The sequence below is a fragment of the Corvus kubaryi genome, unplaced genomic scaffold, assembly GCF_017639235.1.
Source record: "Corvus kubaryi isolate FWS band 111438036 unplaced genomic scaffold, C.kubaryi_AGA036_p1.0 37398, whole genome shotgun sequence".
Classification (NCBI taxonomy): domain Eukaryota; kingdom Metazoa; phylum Chordata; class Aves; order Passeriformes; family Corvidae; genus Corvus; species Corvus kubaryi.
The window spans coordinates 42,713,950-42,733,076 of NW_024581137.1; the positions used below are offsets into that span (position 1 = coordinate 42,713,950).

The following is a 19,127-nucleotide window of genomic DNA, read 5'->3' on the forward strand; positions in this document are numbered from 1 at the left end:
AACATCTGACATTCAACTCCATGTTTGCTATAACCAGGATAAATACAAGATAATGAAGAGAACAGGGTATTGCAATATCTTCAGGGCTAATTGGGAAAAATTTAAATTTTGGACAGCAGTGTAGTGATAACTTTACAATAAACATTCATATTTGTCAATTGGCTTATTTACTGTTCTACATAGTCTATGTTTTTGTACTGCATTAATCAACTGGCAGATACCTCACAATCTTAGAATAAAGTTTTTATAGAAGCTTACTTGACCCTTGTAGATGATTAAGAACTATTTCAAGAGGTTAGAAAAGATTTTATCAGTGCAAAAAGTTTCTTCCACCTTGATGGGAATGTGTAATACTGCCAAATGGCAACAGGTGTAACCATTTGTAAAGCACTGAAGACAAAGCTGTTGTGGTGTTCAGTTTATATTATTTCTTCAACATGTAATCATAGATAATTCTTCTAAGACTTGCTTTCTTAAACCACACTACTAGAAATGGAAGAATAAATTGCATAAAATACCAGTGATTAAGGTACCCTCCTGCCCCGGTTTATACATTCTAACTGTACACAGGAAAACCACTAAAGAACTTCTTATCACTTTCAGAGAATGTTGTCTATGAATACTGCTTCAGTAGTGCATTAATTTGTTTGCACCTTTTCCATCATGTAACAATTTCAGTGAGACTGAACAATTTAAAAGTTTTCTGAAACTGCAGTCCTTAGCACAAGGAGTGAGATTCACTGTATGTTTTGCAACTTGCCAAGATTCTGTTTCACAAATTTGAGCTATCACACAAGAGCTGGGATTGGTCGTTCTGAGCTATTAAGAATCAGCTCTCTTTAGATCTTTCTAGGAAACTTCCTTTTTCTTCACCATTCCCCCATTCCTTTCCCAACAACCTGAGGGGACAGCAGGAAGCCTAACAGACAATGGTTGCTCAGAATTCCATCAATAAATCCTGTCTTCCAGGAAGCAGGGTAATGAAGGGACAACTCACTAGCACTACAAAAAGGGTCAGTTCACGAAACCAAAAGCCACTTGGCAAAAATCAGTGCCAAAATGCTTGGCTTCTGGCACATGGCCCTTGGCTGGCAACAACAGCTAGCACAAATGATCTTTATCTAACATGTATAAACCTGAAAAATTAAAATCTTCTTTAAGTTAGAGGTATCTATGCAAGAAAAATACTGAAGATTATTTAAACAGGATTATGTACAAATAAACTTCTAGAACCTAGCAGACAGAAGTTTTGTATTGCATTTAAAGATAAATTTAAATATACTTCCCCCTAATTCAGGTTTATAATACAGAATATACACTTCTATCTTATGTTCTAGTCAAAACCCAGTCTCTGGCTGTGAGTTTACAGAACAGTCTGTTAGTCTGCAATACATTATGGTCTTCAATATTTGGCAGCTTCAGTATGAATACTACTTGTCAGAAAACAGAAAAATCACCTGTCACTTGTCATCTGACACAAGTGAGCACATACACACTGGGCATTTTCTATATAAAACCAGTTACTACTAAAATGTATGTTCAGTCCAGTTTCCTACAGCCCAGGTGGCTACAATGCAACAATTTGAGCAGAGCAGTTGTTTAACAGACTTGCCCCAAGTATCCATTCCCTGCCCCATTTCTCCAGGGAAGGATAATAACCAGAGGAACTACTGCCAGTCTCATGTGCCACTTCTAGCTGTGTTAACTTGGAATACTTTTGTATCTTCTTGTCCCTTCCGGGGAATAAGATAAACAGAAGACAAGACATTTCAATGCTGCATTAAGATTTCAATTTTCCATCTTGAATAGAAATGACTAGTTTTGCACAGTGGCTATATATTCACACTGATCAGAAAGGACTGCTCCCAACCCAGCCTGTCACCACACTGAACTTACCAATAGGTAAGTTATTAATTAGATACAATTAGAATTCATTTATATCCTTTCCATATTACGTTTAGCTGGGAAATAATGCCACACTTCCTAACTGGAATAACTGATTGCTATTAAAAAGCCCCATTATTGCCAAGCGTTATTAGCTCCAAGAAACACAATGCTCTGGCCTCTTAGTAAGGTGCAGTGAGATAAAAAGTAGGATGAAGGCACTTGATACCAGTTTCATACAGTAGTTTCACTTTAGAATAAAGGAAGCTATAATAAAAATAGACTGGTAACTTGAAACACACTAAATTTGGCCAGGAAACTTAGCTAAGACCAAACTAGGGTTACAAGACAACCTGTAAGTGTGCAAAACCACAGAGAATGTTCACTTATCTTGATGCTACAAGCTAAATCCAGACACAGTCAGGTGCTGAGCATTGTTTCTAGCATCAAAGTAAGAGGTGTCAGTCTCATCATCCGGTTGAGGTATAAATGGCATAGTTTGATTCTGGAGATTATCCCAGTCCACCCCGTGAAAGAGGGGGTGATGCTTCAGCTCTGAAACAGAAGTTCACATAAGCATTATAAACTTATTTATGTCCAAGCCCCATAGTGACTTTGTTCCCTCATCTATAACTGTCAGTAGATTTGCTCTATATTCCTTTTTTAGAAGTTCATAGAAGTGTAAATTGCAACTGGGCTTTGATTATCCCCAACTTTAGTAGGATCAAACTGTTGGCATGACAAGTAACTGCCAGCCCCATCCAGGGAACCTGTTCCACACAGTGCACAGAGCCAAAGGTGGCTTTAAAGCTGCTCTTACCCAGAAAGATTGAACTTAGAGAAGCACAGCAGCACAACATAACTGGGATTTCCCAGTGCAAAAGGCTTCATGCTGTAGCAATAAAAGGGAGAGCACACATCTTGGAGAGGGGAGAGAAGATGACAGTGATGGAAACTTAGATATGAGAAAAACTGAATGGTTGTCCTAAAAACTACTCATCCAGCTTCCTTTCAGTGGACTATAAATTGGACAAAGAGGCCAGATATAGTTTAAGTCTTGACAAAGAATGACTGTCGAAGAAGGTCAGAGTGGAAGAAACAATTGTGTCATCTATTTTAAATTTCTGTCCTTGACAGGCAATTAGATTTCACTCTAAAATCCAGAAATAAAGACAATAACTTGTGTTTAACTAAAACATTTTCAAATTGCTTTTTGGGAAATACTAACGCCACAGGATTTTCTGTTGACATAATCTTAATTCATAATCCTGTGCCTTCACTAATTTGATTTGGTTCGATTTCAGCTTCTAGTATTTAGTCTCTTTATGTGTAAGCATTTCCATAGTAATTTCCTTCTGTAGTGACTTCTTTCTCTATTTCCAAAATATCTCACTCTAAATTTCTTTCATGTTATCAACTTTTTTAAAATAAAACATAGCCACTGTTAACAATAGCAAATGTTTAAGCCCTTCTACAAGGGAAAAAAAAAGCAAACTTTGTATAGTAAGTATTGTCCAACTTCGTATTCTTCTATGCATTCAGCAAAGACAGGCTGATTCCTAAGAAAAAACACTCTCTCTGAATTAACTTTTTGTTGTAGGAGGCTTCTCTCCCAAACTATCATCTTTTAATCAAAGTTCCCAATGTCATTTAGGTTAAAAATTCTAAATACCAATTAGATAAGAGAAAACTTTGGTACATCAGATGTCAAACACTAAAAATGCATAGCAGAACAGCAGTAAAGCAAAACAGAAGTTCAATCTAAAAAAAACCCCCAAAAAATCAACAAAACAACCCACCCCCAGAATTACCTTGTTCAAAAAGGAAAAGTCCCCCAAGAAATACAGAAAATACCACAACTTGTTAAGTTCTGTGGTACTATACATGGAACCTAGTTAGGCACTGAAGTTTATTAGTCTAAGTTTCAGGAGGAGATCACCACTTTGAAATTTGCAATTAGTTGCAAAGAACAATTTTAATACTTACCCTTCAGTCCAGCTCTCTTAGTAGTGTCAATTGTTAGAAGAATATCTATTGCATTTTGGGCATTATCAGACAGCTTTTCTTCACCCTCAGGCCAGGGAATATCTACAGACAAAGATACAAATGAATTGCTAACTCAAACCATAAAATATTGGAAATGCACATTTACCATGATTAATGAAACAGATTACCTCTTTTCAAAATATTTTGGAAGACCTGTGTTGGGGTTTCATCATTAAAAGGTGGAATTCCAGTTAGAAACTCAAACAGACAAACTCCAAGGGCCCACCAGTCCACAGCAGAACCTGGTAAAATAAATCCACATCATTACACTTACACAAATGATACTTGCAAAGACTTGAAGACTAGCAGAAACTGAGGACTGTTTAAATTCTGCAAGTTTCTTTAAAATTATGAAGAGACAAAACAAGTTGTATTTAATATTCATGCAGATTAGAAATATTAAAAGGCTTTTTAAAGCCACTCTGCTCCTTAATTCAATATAGATAACACTGGGTTTTACTGATAAAACCAAAGGGCTCTTAGTAACAGTCTAATTATCAACTCCCATCACAGAGAAATCAGAGATTGTTCAAGAATCTCTTCAAGAGATTGTTTTGTGATAAGAAACAGATGCCTCGTGACTGCTCTAGAGTCTGGATGAACACTCCATGTTGCCGCCTGTGCCTTTCTCTCGGTTCTTTAAAAAGTCTCCCAAACTTCAAACTATTGAATCTAATTTTCATTTGTCTAAATTATTGTGAACATCATGAAGACAGCTTGCAGAAACGAGCCAGCACACATGAACCTGGCATTACCTTCCATTACACTGAATTGACTGGGGCAATGTGTAGTTACTAGCTATCTCTGCTCTGTAATTACATGGTTCTGGTTTTCTACTTTCCAGGGGTTTGTCCCTTTTGCCAATCTCTTAATTATCTACATCAAAACAAGCAGCCAAAGCAATCCCAGACACCGCTGCATGCATTCTAAGCTTTCTGCATCTTCAAGCCATGCCCACTCCACTGTAAAAAGAATAGATGCCACAATTGCTGTTTAAAAAAAAAAAAACTGAACTAAATCTAATTGTTCTTGGCTTTTCTGGCATATAAAAAAACCTAAGACAGCTCCAAGAAAATGAATGTTTTGAGCCATTTCACAAAGACTACTGTTTAGTAATGTTTAGAAATGCTGAAAACCAAAGTGTTTTACCAGTAATCTAATAAATACACTTTTAGCAACTTTTAGCAGCAGTAAGAGTGCCCCACCAAGCTAAGCACATCAAAGCATTGAGTTCACATCGTTAGAGTACTTGAATGTTTAGTAAAATACTCCCAGCTCCAGTCAAAGTCTAATAAGATCACAACTCTGAACAATGTAATAACCAGGTTTCAGCAGCAATTTTTCCCACACAAAGTCTAACTAAAATTAGATTAACTCCTACCATATCCCTGCTAAACAGGACACAAGGACAGCATGAAGCTGTGCCAGGGGATGTTTAGGTGGGATATTAGGAAAAGCTTTTTCACCCAGACAGTGGTTGGGCACTGGAACAGCTCCCCAGGGAAGTGGTCACAGCACCAAGCCTGACAAGGGTTCAAGAAGCATTTGGATAATGCTCTCAGGCACAGGTGTGACTTTTGGGGCTGCCCTGTACAGGGCAGGAGTTGGACTCGATCCTTGTGGGTCCCTTCCAACTTGGGATACTCTGAGATTCTGCGATTTGAAAGAAGCAATAACACCAAGCCTTGAGCACCTGAGCCTTCCTCGCCCAGAGACAAAGTAAATCAGACTGACTGCAATAAAGTGAAAGGCAGCAATGAGAAAAACAGTCTCTGGCTTTACCTCCTGTTACACAATTTCAGAATGCTGACTTTCTTTCTGAAGTACCCGCTTACATGTGTGATTCCTGATAGCTTAGTCACACTAATACTGATGTTTCCTGACTCTTGTGAGCATCACACATTTTTATGTGGAGGAATACTGGACATGTCTTTCTATATAGAAACATTGTTCACCCAAACAATGTTCTCAGAAATTGTAATCCAGTTATACTTTGACTGTTCAGTTACACTGAACACTTCAGTTCTGCACAGAATATAGAAAACTCACCAGAGATGAGACTCCCTGCATATGAAAAGACAATGAAGTAAAAATATTACAATTATTGCCAAAAAACCCATAACAAATACGAACATTGAATATCAAGTACGATATGAAGGCATAGGAATGAAGATATTTTTCTAAGGTGGTATTCCACAATAAAGAAAGATGGTAATGTTAAATCTAAGTCAGAAACAAAAATAAAATAGTTTTGTAACAATTAATTTAGGATTAAAAGTACATTTACAAGCATCTCAGCATGTGAAATATTTAGTGAGGGAAAATTTGGAGTTCCAAAAACCCTTTGGCTTTGCTGAAAGTAATGGGAAATTTGTAATTTCCTGACATAAACCCCAGACTCTGCAAGTTTTCACTGAAGTCCCGAAAACCCAGTAACCACAGAGAAATCACATTGTGACCAAGTTTCACATTGTCTAAGTAGCACTGACTACATTTCCAAAATATTATCCAGTTTCAACATCTGCCAGATAACCAGGAATCCTAAATGGAAGTGCAAAACAACAACTACATATGTTTAGTATTTTCAGAGTTTTTACACTCTGAAATTTTAAATTGCTAAATCTCTTCATGGAGTTTCAGTTAATTTATATTAGCAGAATTTTATTGTTCCACAGGATACCTCTCAATTAAGGTCTCTCTCTCATATAATTTTCCCAAGACTTGTAGCTCTACAAAATAGTAGCATACTTTTGACAGGGAAATAAAATGCAATTATACCTCAACAACTGTATAGGAGATAGATACGCTGCATTTAATTTTTGTTAATGCTTCTTGCAAGTTAGCAGAAAACCATTTCAGACTTTTTGTTAATCTCAGTGGATCTCAGAATTTGAGACAAAGAAATTTATGCCCTTCAAAGTTGTGCTATTTTAGTACAGTATTTTGAAAACAAACAAACAAACCAATCTCCAAAAATTTGATAGCTACTGCTGCACCCTTATATAGAAGATCCTGTCAGATGTCTGAAGTGTTTCATGAGGTCACTCAACTCAACTGATTTTAAGGCAACTTCATTAAATTGTCTAGCTTCACATAACACTTTAATATCAATAAACACAGAAGACATTCTAAAAATAACTGGAGGCATAATCCTGTCACTCCAAAATTTCACTAAGTTCCTCCTTTCCCATCCCAAAGAATCTTTAAGGACACTCAGGATGACCAAGTTGTTACTCCTAAGCCACATACAGGTCTCAGGCTGCCAAAGCAGCTTCCAATGCTGACTGGCAGCAAGCAAGACTGATGGACTACCAAGACCTCTAGTTATAAGAAAGCAGTAAATGAATGGAAGGAGCAGCTGAAGCAAACACAGCCATTCATGATGGCAAAAGCTTCGCACTAGCTATTTTTGAAGAATTCCCAATCTTACTGTTTGAAGGGTTTACAGTTCTAGTGACATTTAGAAATGTAAAGATGTCACCTTTCAAGTACTTACAAATGGCTGGTTTGTCTTACCATGAGGCTGTGTCAAAAGCAGCTCAGGAGCCAGGTAGTCTGGGGTCCCCAGGATGCGTTCACCTTCTACAGGGGCAGCTCCTCTTCTAACACTCTTTGGAGTCCTGTATGGTGTGCCAGCATCCCCCCGAAGAGGGGTCTTAAAAGATGGGACAAAGATTTCAGATGTCAAACAAAACCAGCTCAGAAACTCCCATCTCCAGGTTTAGTCATGGATGTAATAATTGATACTTAAGTTCAAGTCAAGAACAAGCTACAAAACATTCCCTGCAAAGTATGTGTGAAATGTGCTTCCATTGCTTTATCTCAACAGTCTTGAAGCATAAAGATGCCTACTGTTTGAGAAACTTTTCCCTAAGTTCTTCCTCCAGTGTCACATCCACAGCAGCTATCACTGTTTACATCAATCTTTGTAATAGGCTTTTAACTGGCATCTGAGAGTATACATTACACCATCACTTTTACCAGCATAAAAAAAGAGAAAGTAGCAGGTACAGTGGCAGTTAGGAGCAGCTGAACAGCATTTACAGACTGTCCTGGGAAGGGTGCAGGATGAAAAACGATAAAAAATAATCAAAGACTTCCCATTACATTACACAACCTATAATGCTCACAGTAAACACTACACTGCACTAGAAGCAGAATGAGACAAAACAGCACAGGCTTTGTTCACTGTAACTACAAAGATGTCTCAGGGATGGACAGTCAATGCCTGTTGAGCCAAAGGCAAACAGTGAACACAAAGCTACTGCTAAACTCTTACAGAAATTATCATTTTGGCCACACAAGTGCAGTAAATGAACCCTGTCTGCAAAGGTAATTTTGAGACTACCTCAAACTACTCAAGTTTTCCCTAAATTTACAACTGAAATAATTTCAGGTCCCTAATGTCCAATGCACGCACAAAGTTTCTACCTGTCTCCTTACCTACCTGATAGACCTGATATGGTCTTCCTTTCTGTAATGGAGTGATAGCTGTTGGGTAAGAGCCACTGCAAGCAGGTGAAAGATCCATTATATCTAAGGAAGCCATGCTACATGGATCAGATACATTAGATATATTGATTGGACTATTATAACTCCGAAAAACAACAGCATTTTTTTTTAAGAGACTCAGTGCTTCCATCATCTTTTCTGAAGGAGAAGATACTGTGTCAAGGTAAGTTTCTTCCATGTGTTTCTGGTTATTATCCTTTATCTGATGTAATGGCTTGCAGTCCTGGACTGTATGTGCCCCCTCTCCGATCTGTGAGGCATCTCGGGACTCTGATGATGTTATTAGCACAGCTTCAGGTTTTGGTTCCTCAAAGGAGAGGTCTTTAACACTTTTGTCCAAATCTAAAAGCTGCTTTTCTAGATGGCTTTCTGTAACAGACACTTCAGGAAGTAAGTCAGAATCTGCACTGAAGACTCCCAAAGGTTTTTCATCGTCAGTGCCTAAAAAACTTGAGTTCATGTACTCCTTTTCATCATCCTTTCCACAGTCTGCATCCAGATCACACAGAAGATTTTTGGCTACAGTTGGAGTAAGCAATCTTTCTACTGTTTCCTGGTTATTAATAAAACTCTTAACTTCTTTCTTGCTTTTGCAGGTGTCACACAGGCATCCATCATTACAAAGCATTAAGGACTGAATTTCGGTTGTCAAACCTGTCCCTTTGTTTGCTGGAAATTCAGAGATCTGACAGCCACGTTTATATTCTGCATTGCTTTTTTTAACATAGTTAAGTTCCTGACAAGGACTAGTGTCAACTGATTCAAAGCTTCTTTTTACACCTGGCTTTTCAAACATTTCTTCCTCTTTGACAGGCTCATTTTGCCTTGAAGGGGACTGTTGTAGACTGGAAGTCTCTGCTGTTTCATTAGTCATGTCTCTTTTATTTACAAAGACTTTTTCTTTCCAAATCTTATTTTCAGAAATACACTTTCTCACTATGCCTTTCACACCCAGAGTGCTCACGGGAGTATCTGCTATATTCAAATGTTCACTTCCCAGCTTCTGCCTACTGCCAGAATCATTGCTGCAAATGGGAGAAATGGCAGACTCAAGTTCTTTTTTCTTTAAAACTTCAATACCTTTGCTATTTGGCAACATAACATTTGAAAGGAGAGCTGACCCACTGTTACTGGTTTTGCATGTTGTAGAACAAGGTTGATCTTCACTTTGCTGCAAAGGAGCACATTAAGTTTTGAGTATCAAGAAAAATACAATTACAGCACTATAGCAATGTTTAATACGTGTGAAATACTTTATTACAACCTCCATAATGAAACGCAGATTTGCAAGCATTACTCATTCTTTCTAACTACTACCAGTGAAAAACCATAGTTCAAAATACGAAAGTCAAAACCAAATAAGGGTAACTTGATAATTGGGCTTCTTTTAAGAACATAAAATAAGCTTCCTAGAATAAAACAGAAAATACTGTATTTTTAAATGCCTAAGGATGAAACAATCGAGCAATTGAAGCTTTATTAGTGATTTTACGTTAAGAAGTTAAGCTACGAAGTTTTCCATTTCCAAGAAAGTCCAAAGGAAAGAATCCCATCATACTACCCTGTGGTATATTACACGTCAGAGATGACAAAAGGAAAATCTGATATTACTAATGTTTTGATAGTACAATACCAAAACCAAGGCCTAAGAAACAGATAGATACAGAATAATAAATTGTTTTAAATATAAGTTGGTTTGTATGCTCTAAATAGGAATCATGGCAAGGAACTACATAGCACAGCAGCATTTTCTTTTAGGTCTGTGTTTGTGCAGAATTTCAATAACAGTTTAAAATAGGATAAAATATTTTAGGATAAAATATTATCAGCTGTAATTATTGGTGTTAGATTAGTTGATACAAAACCCTTCAGTAATAAAATCATTAAACTCTTTCAGGTTTAAGAGCTAGTAGAAGTTTGAACTGTATTTTATTATTTTCCCAAGTTCTGTGTTTTGAAGAAATTCTTTTGTCTGCAATGCTGAGCAAATAAAGCTATAGGGATAAGAGCTTCCAACTAGCCACTGCTCCCAGCAATGCCCACCTTGTGCAGGATAGGGCTAAACCAGTGATGGTGAGTGAAGCCTTCTCTTTCACTCCTTTGTTGCAGGCTCAATAGCATTTGCTTTTCCTGTTATATTGCAGAGGACTAATATTTGTTCGAAGAAAAAGGTTATATCAGTTTGATCCAAAACCCTCCTCAACAGGAATCATAACCCCTGTTTCTTCTACTCTAGGAAAGTTTCTCAACACTTGAAATAACTGAGGCAAGTAAGTAGAAGACGTTTGCAACACTGCATACACAAGTACAAACTAATTTTAATTGAGAGTGGGAAGATGAAACAGTCCTGACCTCTACGTCTTTCTCCCACTTAGGGCTGCTGCAGTTTTCTGATTCCACACTGGACAGGTATGTGTGAGACTGACTACTGGCACTGGAGGTACCAAACCTTTTTCTTGACTGAAGCAGAGTAGGAGTTAAACTTCTCACTGGCATCACAGGTGTCAATTGAGGATTATCCAGATCTTAAGAGAAAAAAAAAATTCAAATGTTGATACAAACAGACAACAAATACTGACTGACTTCACACTATGTTAAGCTTTCACATCAAAGGAAGCTATGGAACGCTATGTGTGACAACAATTTCTCTTGTCATCTTTCCTGCAGTCAATTCACGCATTTTTGGAATTAGGGACTTGCCAAGAATGTAGAAGCAGTACAAACATTAGCAGCATAGCTGCCTTCTTTCTCATTTCAGGTTAGAAATGAGAAAGCAGCAAGATAAGACAATTTAAATGAAACCATACTACATTAAACAATTTTCAGTGAAAATATGCCAAGAACTGACACTATTCCTGCAAAATGTTAAACGATAATTTTGAATTCAGGGGTCATAATTTGAAAAAATCCAACCAAACAAAACCACTTCAGAAGATGACATAAGTAGAGTCAGTGAACACATGTCAGATGTAAGGCACTGGAGGAATGGTGGACAGCAAGACACCAACGAAATCACACTTTTTATGAAGTGGGTCCAAACTACTCACATAAAATTAAAAGACCACAACCTTACAGCCAGAGTATTCCTCAGCACAAGGCCTGGTATACTCACGTGTTTTGAACAATTTAGTTGAAAGAGGGGTATTTTGCTTTTGGGCCATAGGTACAGGAGAAACCACTCCATGCAGACTGTCAGATGATTGACTTGAATTGTGCCCTGGCACTTTCATTCCAACAGGAGGAGTATACTAACAAGCAGAAAGAAGCACAGTTAAAAGTTAATGGAGTCTGAACAAATTCTCAATCTAGGAGTGAGAGTGTAACTTCACCCATTCTTTATTATATTTGCATTGGAGCTTGGCCATGCCCATTTACAAGTCAGCAATTCAAAATACAGTCCAAGGTAATCGCTTCAGAACTTCAAAGTACTCTAAACATATCGTAAGTCATTTCAGCAGCTGCCAAAAGAGATGCAAGAATTATTGAATTTAATTTAATTAAATTAATTATTGAATTAATTGAAATCCATATTGAATTTAAGATAGTAAATAAACTAAAAGGATGAAGTACTTCAAAGACAGTGAAAATTACTTACAAAGCCCAGAGAACTGATAAGAGACAACAATTGTCCTGGAGTACGTGAGTAGTCTTGTTTTGGCTTTGCCATTGATGGGGTAGTAAGGATATCTATCATATTTATCTCTACAGAGAAAAAAACCAAAATCAAATAGGTCAGGTTTTCATTTTGATATTAAACAAAGGCAAAGTTACAGACATTTACTTCAGTTTCACGAAGAGGAAGAAAAAATTTAGTCACATACTCAATTGAAGACTTACCTGTACATTCTTACTCAACCCAAGCTGTTTTTTCCTATACATCCATAAATTTATACATACAGAAGTTGTAGAAGTCCAATTTCTTTTCCAACATACTGTGCTAAAAGCATTACATTTTCTAATTTGATATCAGCTGAGGGAAAGGTGTGCATCCACAAAAGGCCAAAGCCACCAGCTACAACTGTCCCCAGCTGAGTTTGGGGTGGGGGGAGAGCACAGCTCACAGAAGCTAGGTTTACACAGACTCCCCCCAACCGAGGGGGGAGGAGGAGGTTTTGGGTGCCTGGTGCAACCTCTGGTGAGAGGCAATAAACACCCATCCTCCGATTACACAAACCGGCCCAGCTGTGGAACCCCCAACCCCACAGGGCACATCCACAGGACATTTATGTGAGAGGCTTGGCCCCACAGGACTGCACGTGGTGCAACAGACCCAGAGTCTGCTGTGAGCAGATATACCCATCGGACTCTGTCTTTTGGGGGGAACCTTCACCACCACAAGACCAGCTGGAGACATTGTTGGGATCCACAGAGTGGCGATATTTTCCTTATTCTGTCCCTGTCACTCTTTCTGTCCCCTCCACCTATTTTCTACTTCTTTCTTCCTTTCTCTCTCATATTTAACATCAAATAAAACCTTTACTATATCACTTGCATATGGTCTCATTTGCACCTTAATTCAGGCAGAGGCATTTCTAAGAACCTTAAAACTGGATCATAACACTCTCCAAAAGACATCTCAAAAAAGCTACGGAAGATTTTTTCATAGGTGAAAATTCAACCTTGGTTACCTTTTTTTGCTCACTAGCAGTAAGTAGCTTTAAAGCTTCCATATAATGTTCAACTAGACACAATAACCTGTCCCATTAGAACATCAGTTAAAGCAGTATATCAAAAAAATACAGAATACTTAGGATTTTCCTTTATATTCTTAAAACCATGAATCAAACTCCACAGACAACTCTGAATTTCTACATTCCTTTAACTACATAAAAAGGATGCACCCTCCAGCAGCTGTCTCAAAAAACGTAAACTGGTGCTGTGCAGCATAAGTTTGGATGATCTGGCTTAGGAGGTACAAACCAGTTCAGAAATTGGCTATTCACCTTAAGACCTGCAGCCTGTGCCAGATAGTCATGACTATTCAGCTATATTTTCTGCTTCTTGAAAAGAGAACGTTCAGATGCCAAAGCACTGATCTAATCTTCTGTTAAGGACTTAGCACCTTCTCCCGTCCCTCAAATTAATGTCTGGAATGTCCCAGTTAATTTATTGGAAATTAATATATACAAGGACTGAGAGATATGACCTGAAGGGCAGAATTAGTCAGAGAAACAGGAACAATCCAGAATTACTCATTCACCCATTGAAATCTCCTAGTGGACTTCAGAAAACTTTGAAATCCACATCCCTCCAAAGAAAGGGCTCCAGATCATATTTCATACACTCTTGTCCCAAAGAATAAATATTTTACCTTCCAAACTGCAATGCAAAGAGCAGACCCTTTCCTAGCACATAGCTAATCAGTACCTACCTATGAGAAATCAGGTATTACTCCAGCATGTACATTTATTCAATTGAAAGCTGCCCTCTACAGGGATGCAAAGCATTCAAGAACACAGAAATGTGACCCAAAAATACATTTTAATATAACTGAAAGGATAGGGACAACTCTTACCTCTGTTCAGAGTAACTCTGGATAGCCCAAAGTCTGTCAACTTTATATGTCCTTGATTAGAAATGAGCATATTGTCTGGCTTCAAATCTCTGAAAATACGAATATAGTCGAAGTCAGCAAAAAGACCACTGAGTAACACTAAAAGTTAACTGACCAGAAACACTCAATACAAAACATTGGTTAGAGCTGTTTCACAGTAACATCTCTTAGCCAGCAGAAGATTCCAGTTTGTGGAACACACTAAAAGAATTAAATATATTTAGCATTAAATATGGCACAAACATCTCAGGCTTTGTAAAAACCAGTGTGCATGTCAAGAATTGCAAATTTTGTGTTTCAGCAGGCTCAACAAGTAACCTTCACAAATACCACCATCATAACATTTACTAATGTGCAGCTCCTACAGGTGACAAGCAAACCTCTAGTAAAAGTTTTCATGTGTGTTCTCTGTAGCACTGCTGAATGCAAAAAGAACTCTCACTATGGGGGAGCTTTAGGGTAGTCAGTGTCCCTTTGTCCTACAGGCACATGAGTGCAGTACCCAGAGGGTTCCTGAACCATCACAGCTGCTAATACACCACTGGACTGGGAAAGAGCTGGCAAGGGAAAGCAGCATGCTTTTGTGTGCTCAGCACACATGGACAGATTTGACTTTAGCCATTGTTACACGACATCGCTGCAGCGCACAAGTGCAAAAAGAGCTTTCAGGAGCTCTAGCAAATGAGGTACCTGTGGAAGCTGCCACAATGAAATGGTGACCGTTATGTGTTAGAGTGGAAAAATAAAAAACCCCAAACTACCAATACTTATTTGTTAGGAAAAAAAAAAAAAATTCACCTGTGGATTATTCCATGCCTATGAAGATAGTCAAGAGCCAATGCTGCTTCAGAAATATACTTAACAGCCATTTCTTCATCAAAATATCCATAAATATGGAGAAGAGATTTGACATCTCCACCAATAAGGTACTCCATCACCTGTCATTCAAGTATTTTAAATTTAAAACACATTTCAAAATTGCAAGTAGAATACAAAGTAATTTTCACCCCTAGAAAAATATTATTTCAAGGAGCAGAAGCAGATAGAAGTACCTTTGTGCAAACCTCATTTCCTACACAATACTTTTCACTTGGGTAAAATAACCAAAGTTTCAAGTAACAGCAGACATGAAACATTTTCTTTCTGTAGACCATTTGCTTATTTTATTTGCCTAGATTACTCTTAGAAGCTAATTAAAAAGCTGAGTACAGCTATTTGAGAGCTGACTACAGCAAAAATGCTATATTATATATTTCTATATTAAATATTATGTATTTTAACATATTTATATCAGTATATTAATATATACTTAATTTAACATTGTGTATTTCTATATTACAGAAAATGAAATGCAAAGTACTGGGAAACTCAAGGCCTGAAGCCAAAGAACACCTGTTCTATACAAATCATAGTATCTCAGTATTTTGTCTTGCAATCATTTATACACAATATTTAATTCAGACCTAAGCTTTATGAAATAAGTACAAATTGTCAAAAACGCAAACAGTGAGAGCTACTGTGCATTTAAAACACGTGAAAAAGAGAGTAAAAAGAATACACACGTCAGATAAGCCATTATGCAGACACATTATGATGGCCCATGTCATATTCAAAATAAAATACAAGTCAGCAGGGCTTCTGAAACTCACTCTTTGATGCCAAGAGTGCATTTACGGGGTTTTGGTCAGGAAATCTCACCAGTACTTACATTCCAAAATACAATATTATTCGTTATATCTGTGTATATATATACACGCACACACACTCAGACATGATTCTAGCATCTCCTTTACAAATTTGTCACCCTGAAGTCCTTTACTCCATGCATCATTTCAGAGATTCCAGAAAAAGAAGCCTTTGTTTACACTCAAAATGCATTATAGGAGTGCATAGCAACCTTATCTCCAAATTTCATCAAGCTGTCCCCTGTGTGTGCTTACAGCAATCCACACAAATTGTGCCAGACATTTGGCAGACAGTCTGAATCCTTATGTGGAGGCAGTATATAAAGCCATACACAAGTCCTGCTGTGCTCCACAGTGCTCTGTGTGGACCAGTACTTAGTTCTGCCACTCAGTTATCATCTTGTCATGTAGGCCAACAACCAAAACAAAATTTGACCACAGGCAATAAGTCAAATAGATTTCCTTTAAGTGAGCCATGGAGTACCTTTCAGTCACTTGGATTCCGCTTGAACAGAATGCTTTCTTGTTTTCCCTAAGACTTCTACACATCCTAAGACAGAGTAGCTATTAGAAAAGCTTCTCCTGTAACAGAGGGGAACATGGGTGGAAAGAGCCCAAAGATACCAGAGGAAGAGAAATATTTTACTTGTTCAACCACTCTGAGAAAGATGTAAAAGTGACTAAGGAATACCATTAAAAAATGTTTTCAGATATCACTACAGTACACACTCAATTTTCAAGACTACCATAAAACACCACAGCCATTTTTTTACTCACTAAATAGACGTTGTTTGCTGACTGAAGTGAGTAGTATAAGTGCACAATGAATGGACTTTTACTGAGAGCCAACGCATCCCTCTCTGCCTGCACCTGGTGAACCATATTCTTGTTGATCATGTCTGCTTTTTTCATCACCTGAAAAACAAAACAGAGTACACAAATGCTTTAAACTTAAAATGTTAATGATAAAACCAGGTATAGACATATAGCTCTGCAGAGAAACGCCTATTATGCATTACTTTTTTTACGTTTCCTATTCTTTGTGTACTGTGCAGCTTGTTATAAGCCTGTTAATCACAAAGTCAAGTTCGCACAAATAATTGGCAAAGTTCCTACTAATGACAAGCTTAGATTTTAGTCCTTGGTGTAACAACACAAAACGATTTTTGTTGTTTTTTTTAAAAATACGAACGTTTTTTATAGTTTATTTTCGTCTTGCCCCCAAGGTGGGGTGCTTTCGCCCCCGGGAAGGTGCAGCAGCTGAGGGGGCTCAGTTATGGCAACTGTTTACAAGCGAGAAGCCAGCAGCGCTCTGGCGGCTTGAGGTTTTCGTCGTTATTTCCCCTTCTTTGGAGTAGTTATAAAAGCAGCTGTCGTTATCAGAGGCCCCCTGACCGAGCCCTCCAGGGCTTTAGCGAGGGGAGAGCGGGACACGGCCGTGCTGACAGCGCGTCCCTGGGCACCGGGTGTGCCCGAGCGGCGGCCGCTCGCCGAGACCCGGGGGCTCCTGCCGGGGCCACACCTCCCCGTCCCCTCGGGGCGCTCCTTTCCCGCACGGGACTGCTCGGGAGCGGAGGCGGCAGCGCCGCGACCCCGGCGACCCCTCACCTTCACTGCATAGAGCCGGCCCGCCTTGCGGCCCAGGTACACCTTCCCGAAGGCGCCGCGGCTGATGGGCTTCACAATGGTGAACTCCTCGATAGAGGGGGGCCGGGGCACCTCGACGCGCCTCGGGCCGGCGGCTGTGGCAGCGCCGGGACCATCAGCACCGGCCCGCTTTCCCTCGGGCCGCTCCAGAGCCATGACGCAGCCGGCCCCGGGCCCGCCGCGATTCAAAGCGGCCCCGCCCCGCCCGCGCCGTCACCAACGGGCAGCGGGCACTCTCGCGAGACCCCGCGCGGCGGCCGCGGCAGTTCCCCGGCCAAGGGCCGGTCCGTCCTGCGCCGCGCTCGGAGCGTGCCCGTGACTGTCCACACGCCTTTGGGCTGGCTGACCGCTGCCCGGGTGGTCATCTAGGTGTCCTGTTTGGCACTAGGTTGTAACTTGCTGGGAGCAGGTACTGTTCCCTCATTCCCATGGGAGGCTTGAAGGTGTAGGAATTCAACAGAGCTTGGTGTTGAAAGGAACGAGGGACTTGCCTTTACAAACAAGCTGTGGGCCTGCTGGAAGATAAAACTAGTACTGAGAGATAAAAGAAACAATGAGAATGATTCCACTGATTGATGAATGGAAAGAAATTTGTCTTTACAAATAAACTATAGGTCTGCTGATAAATGAAATTGGATATTGAGAGATGAAAGAAACAACGGGAAGAAACGTAAGTTCTGTAAGAATTAAAATTAAGGGGGGGGTATTATACATTAGAAGGGAGTCGTAGGTATTAGGCATTTTGGGAAGTCTGTACCTCTCGAGTACCTCAGCCAATGGGGAAAGAGGGAAATGCGGTTGGGAAATTACGATAAATAGGAGGCTGCGCCCTCCAAAAATTTGAGAGACCCCATGGGAAATGCCCCATGGTGTCTCCCTCTAGCCGAATAAAGTAATAGGACTCCTCTGTCTCTTTTTTCGACATAAACCTCTGGTGTTTGTGGATTGATTTTCCTGACAGTGTGAGACATAAGGAACTGGAAGATAATATTTATTTAGAAAGAAACAACTGACTTTGGGCCCACATTATCATTTTCTCTCATGCTTCACTCACATCTAAGTTCAAGAAACATTTGGACAACACTCTGGGGCACACGGTGTGATTGTTGTGGTGTCCTGTGCAGGTACAGGAGTTGCACTCGATGATCCTGATGGGTCCCTTCCAACTCAAGAATATTCTATGTTTCTATGATTTTCTCACACTTGCATACTTGATAGGTCCAAGACCAGTGTCCAGATGGTACAGCTGGGAGGGCTTGTGTGCCACAGAACACGCCCTGTCCAGTTATCACTGTTGCTGTTCATCCCTTACTGTCTCTTGGCATTCTCTGGGTTGGTGATGGCAAACTGCTCCCTGGGTGGGTCATTACTGGTCAGGAGTTACATTAATGTAATCTGTTGCTTCCCACCAATTCTTGATTACTTCACCTGCTATTTATCTTAGGCAGGGTTGTTTTGCAATTGGTTTCCTTATTTTGGGTATCTCCATGGCTACATTCTGCCTCCCTCTTGTGACAGCAGGGGCAGGGATGGCATTTACAATTTACTCTGACCTAGCTGCCATCCTCCTGTTCCCAGAGCACAGGCCTTCTGCTCTGTTTACACTGCACAGCCCTCAGTGTTTACCAGTTTTACTGCTCTCAGCTGTGTTCTTGGTCACTTTTTTAACCCTTGCCTTACTGCTTTTATGTTGCTTTCACATATACATTGCTGTTCATGTTTCATTCACACTGATTTTAATTGTTCTGTTGCAGCCTGTGCACCAGCAAAGAGCTGTCCCTGCAGAGGTCAGCACAGAA

At 39.5% G+C, this 19,127-nt stretch overlaps 1 protein-coding gene across 1 annotated transcript; it reads right to left on the bottom strand.

Moving 5' to 3' along the window:
* Positions 1-403: 403 nt before the first annotated feature.
* On the bottom strand, positions 404-17,517 carry MASTL (microtubule associated serine/threonine kinase like). The gene is made up of 12 exons (XM_042044033.1): positions 17,290-17,517; positions 16,459-16,596; positions 14,795-14,934; positions 13,958-14,046; positions 12,038-12,144; positions 11,555-11,690; positions 10,795-10,967; positions 8,378-9,613; positions 7,447-7,585; positions 4,059-4,172; positions 3,871-3,972; positions 404-2,439 (listed from the first exon to the last, which is right to left on the bottom strand). Exons 1-12 carry the CDS (start codon positions 17,482-17,484, stop codon positions 2,282-2,284), a joined length of 2,727 nt encoding a protein of 908 aa, XP_041899967.1. The 5' UTR covers positions 17,485-17,517; the 3' UTR covers positions 404-2,281.
* Between the last annotated feature and the right edge of the window lie 1,610 nt (positions 17,518-19,127).

Excerpts from the sequence above, each read along its gene's own strand:
- MASTL (XM_042044033.1), bottom strand. The coding sequence starts at position 17,484 with ATGGCTCTGGAGCGGCCCGAGGGAAAGCGGGCCGGTGCTGATGGTCCC. Across the intron at positions 16,597-17,289 it reads GCCGGCTCTATGCAGTGAAG|GTGATGAAAAAAGCAGACAT; the intron begins GTGAGGGGTCGC and ends TTTGTTTTTCAG. Across the intron at positions 11,691-12,037 it reads TTATCAGTTCTCTGGGCTTT|TATACTCCTCCTGTTGGAAT; the intron begins GTAAGTAATTTT and ends TCTGCTTGTTAG.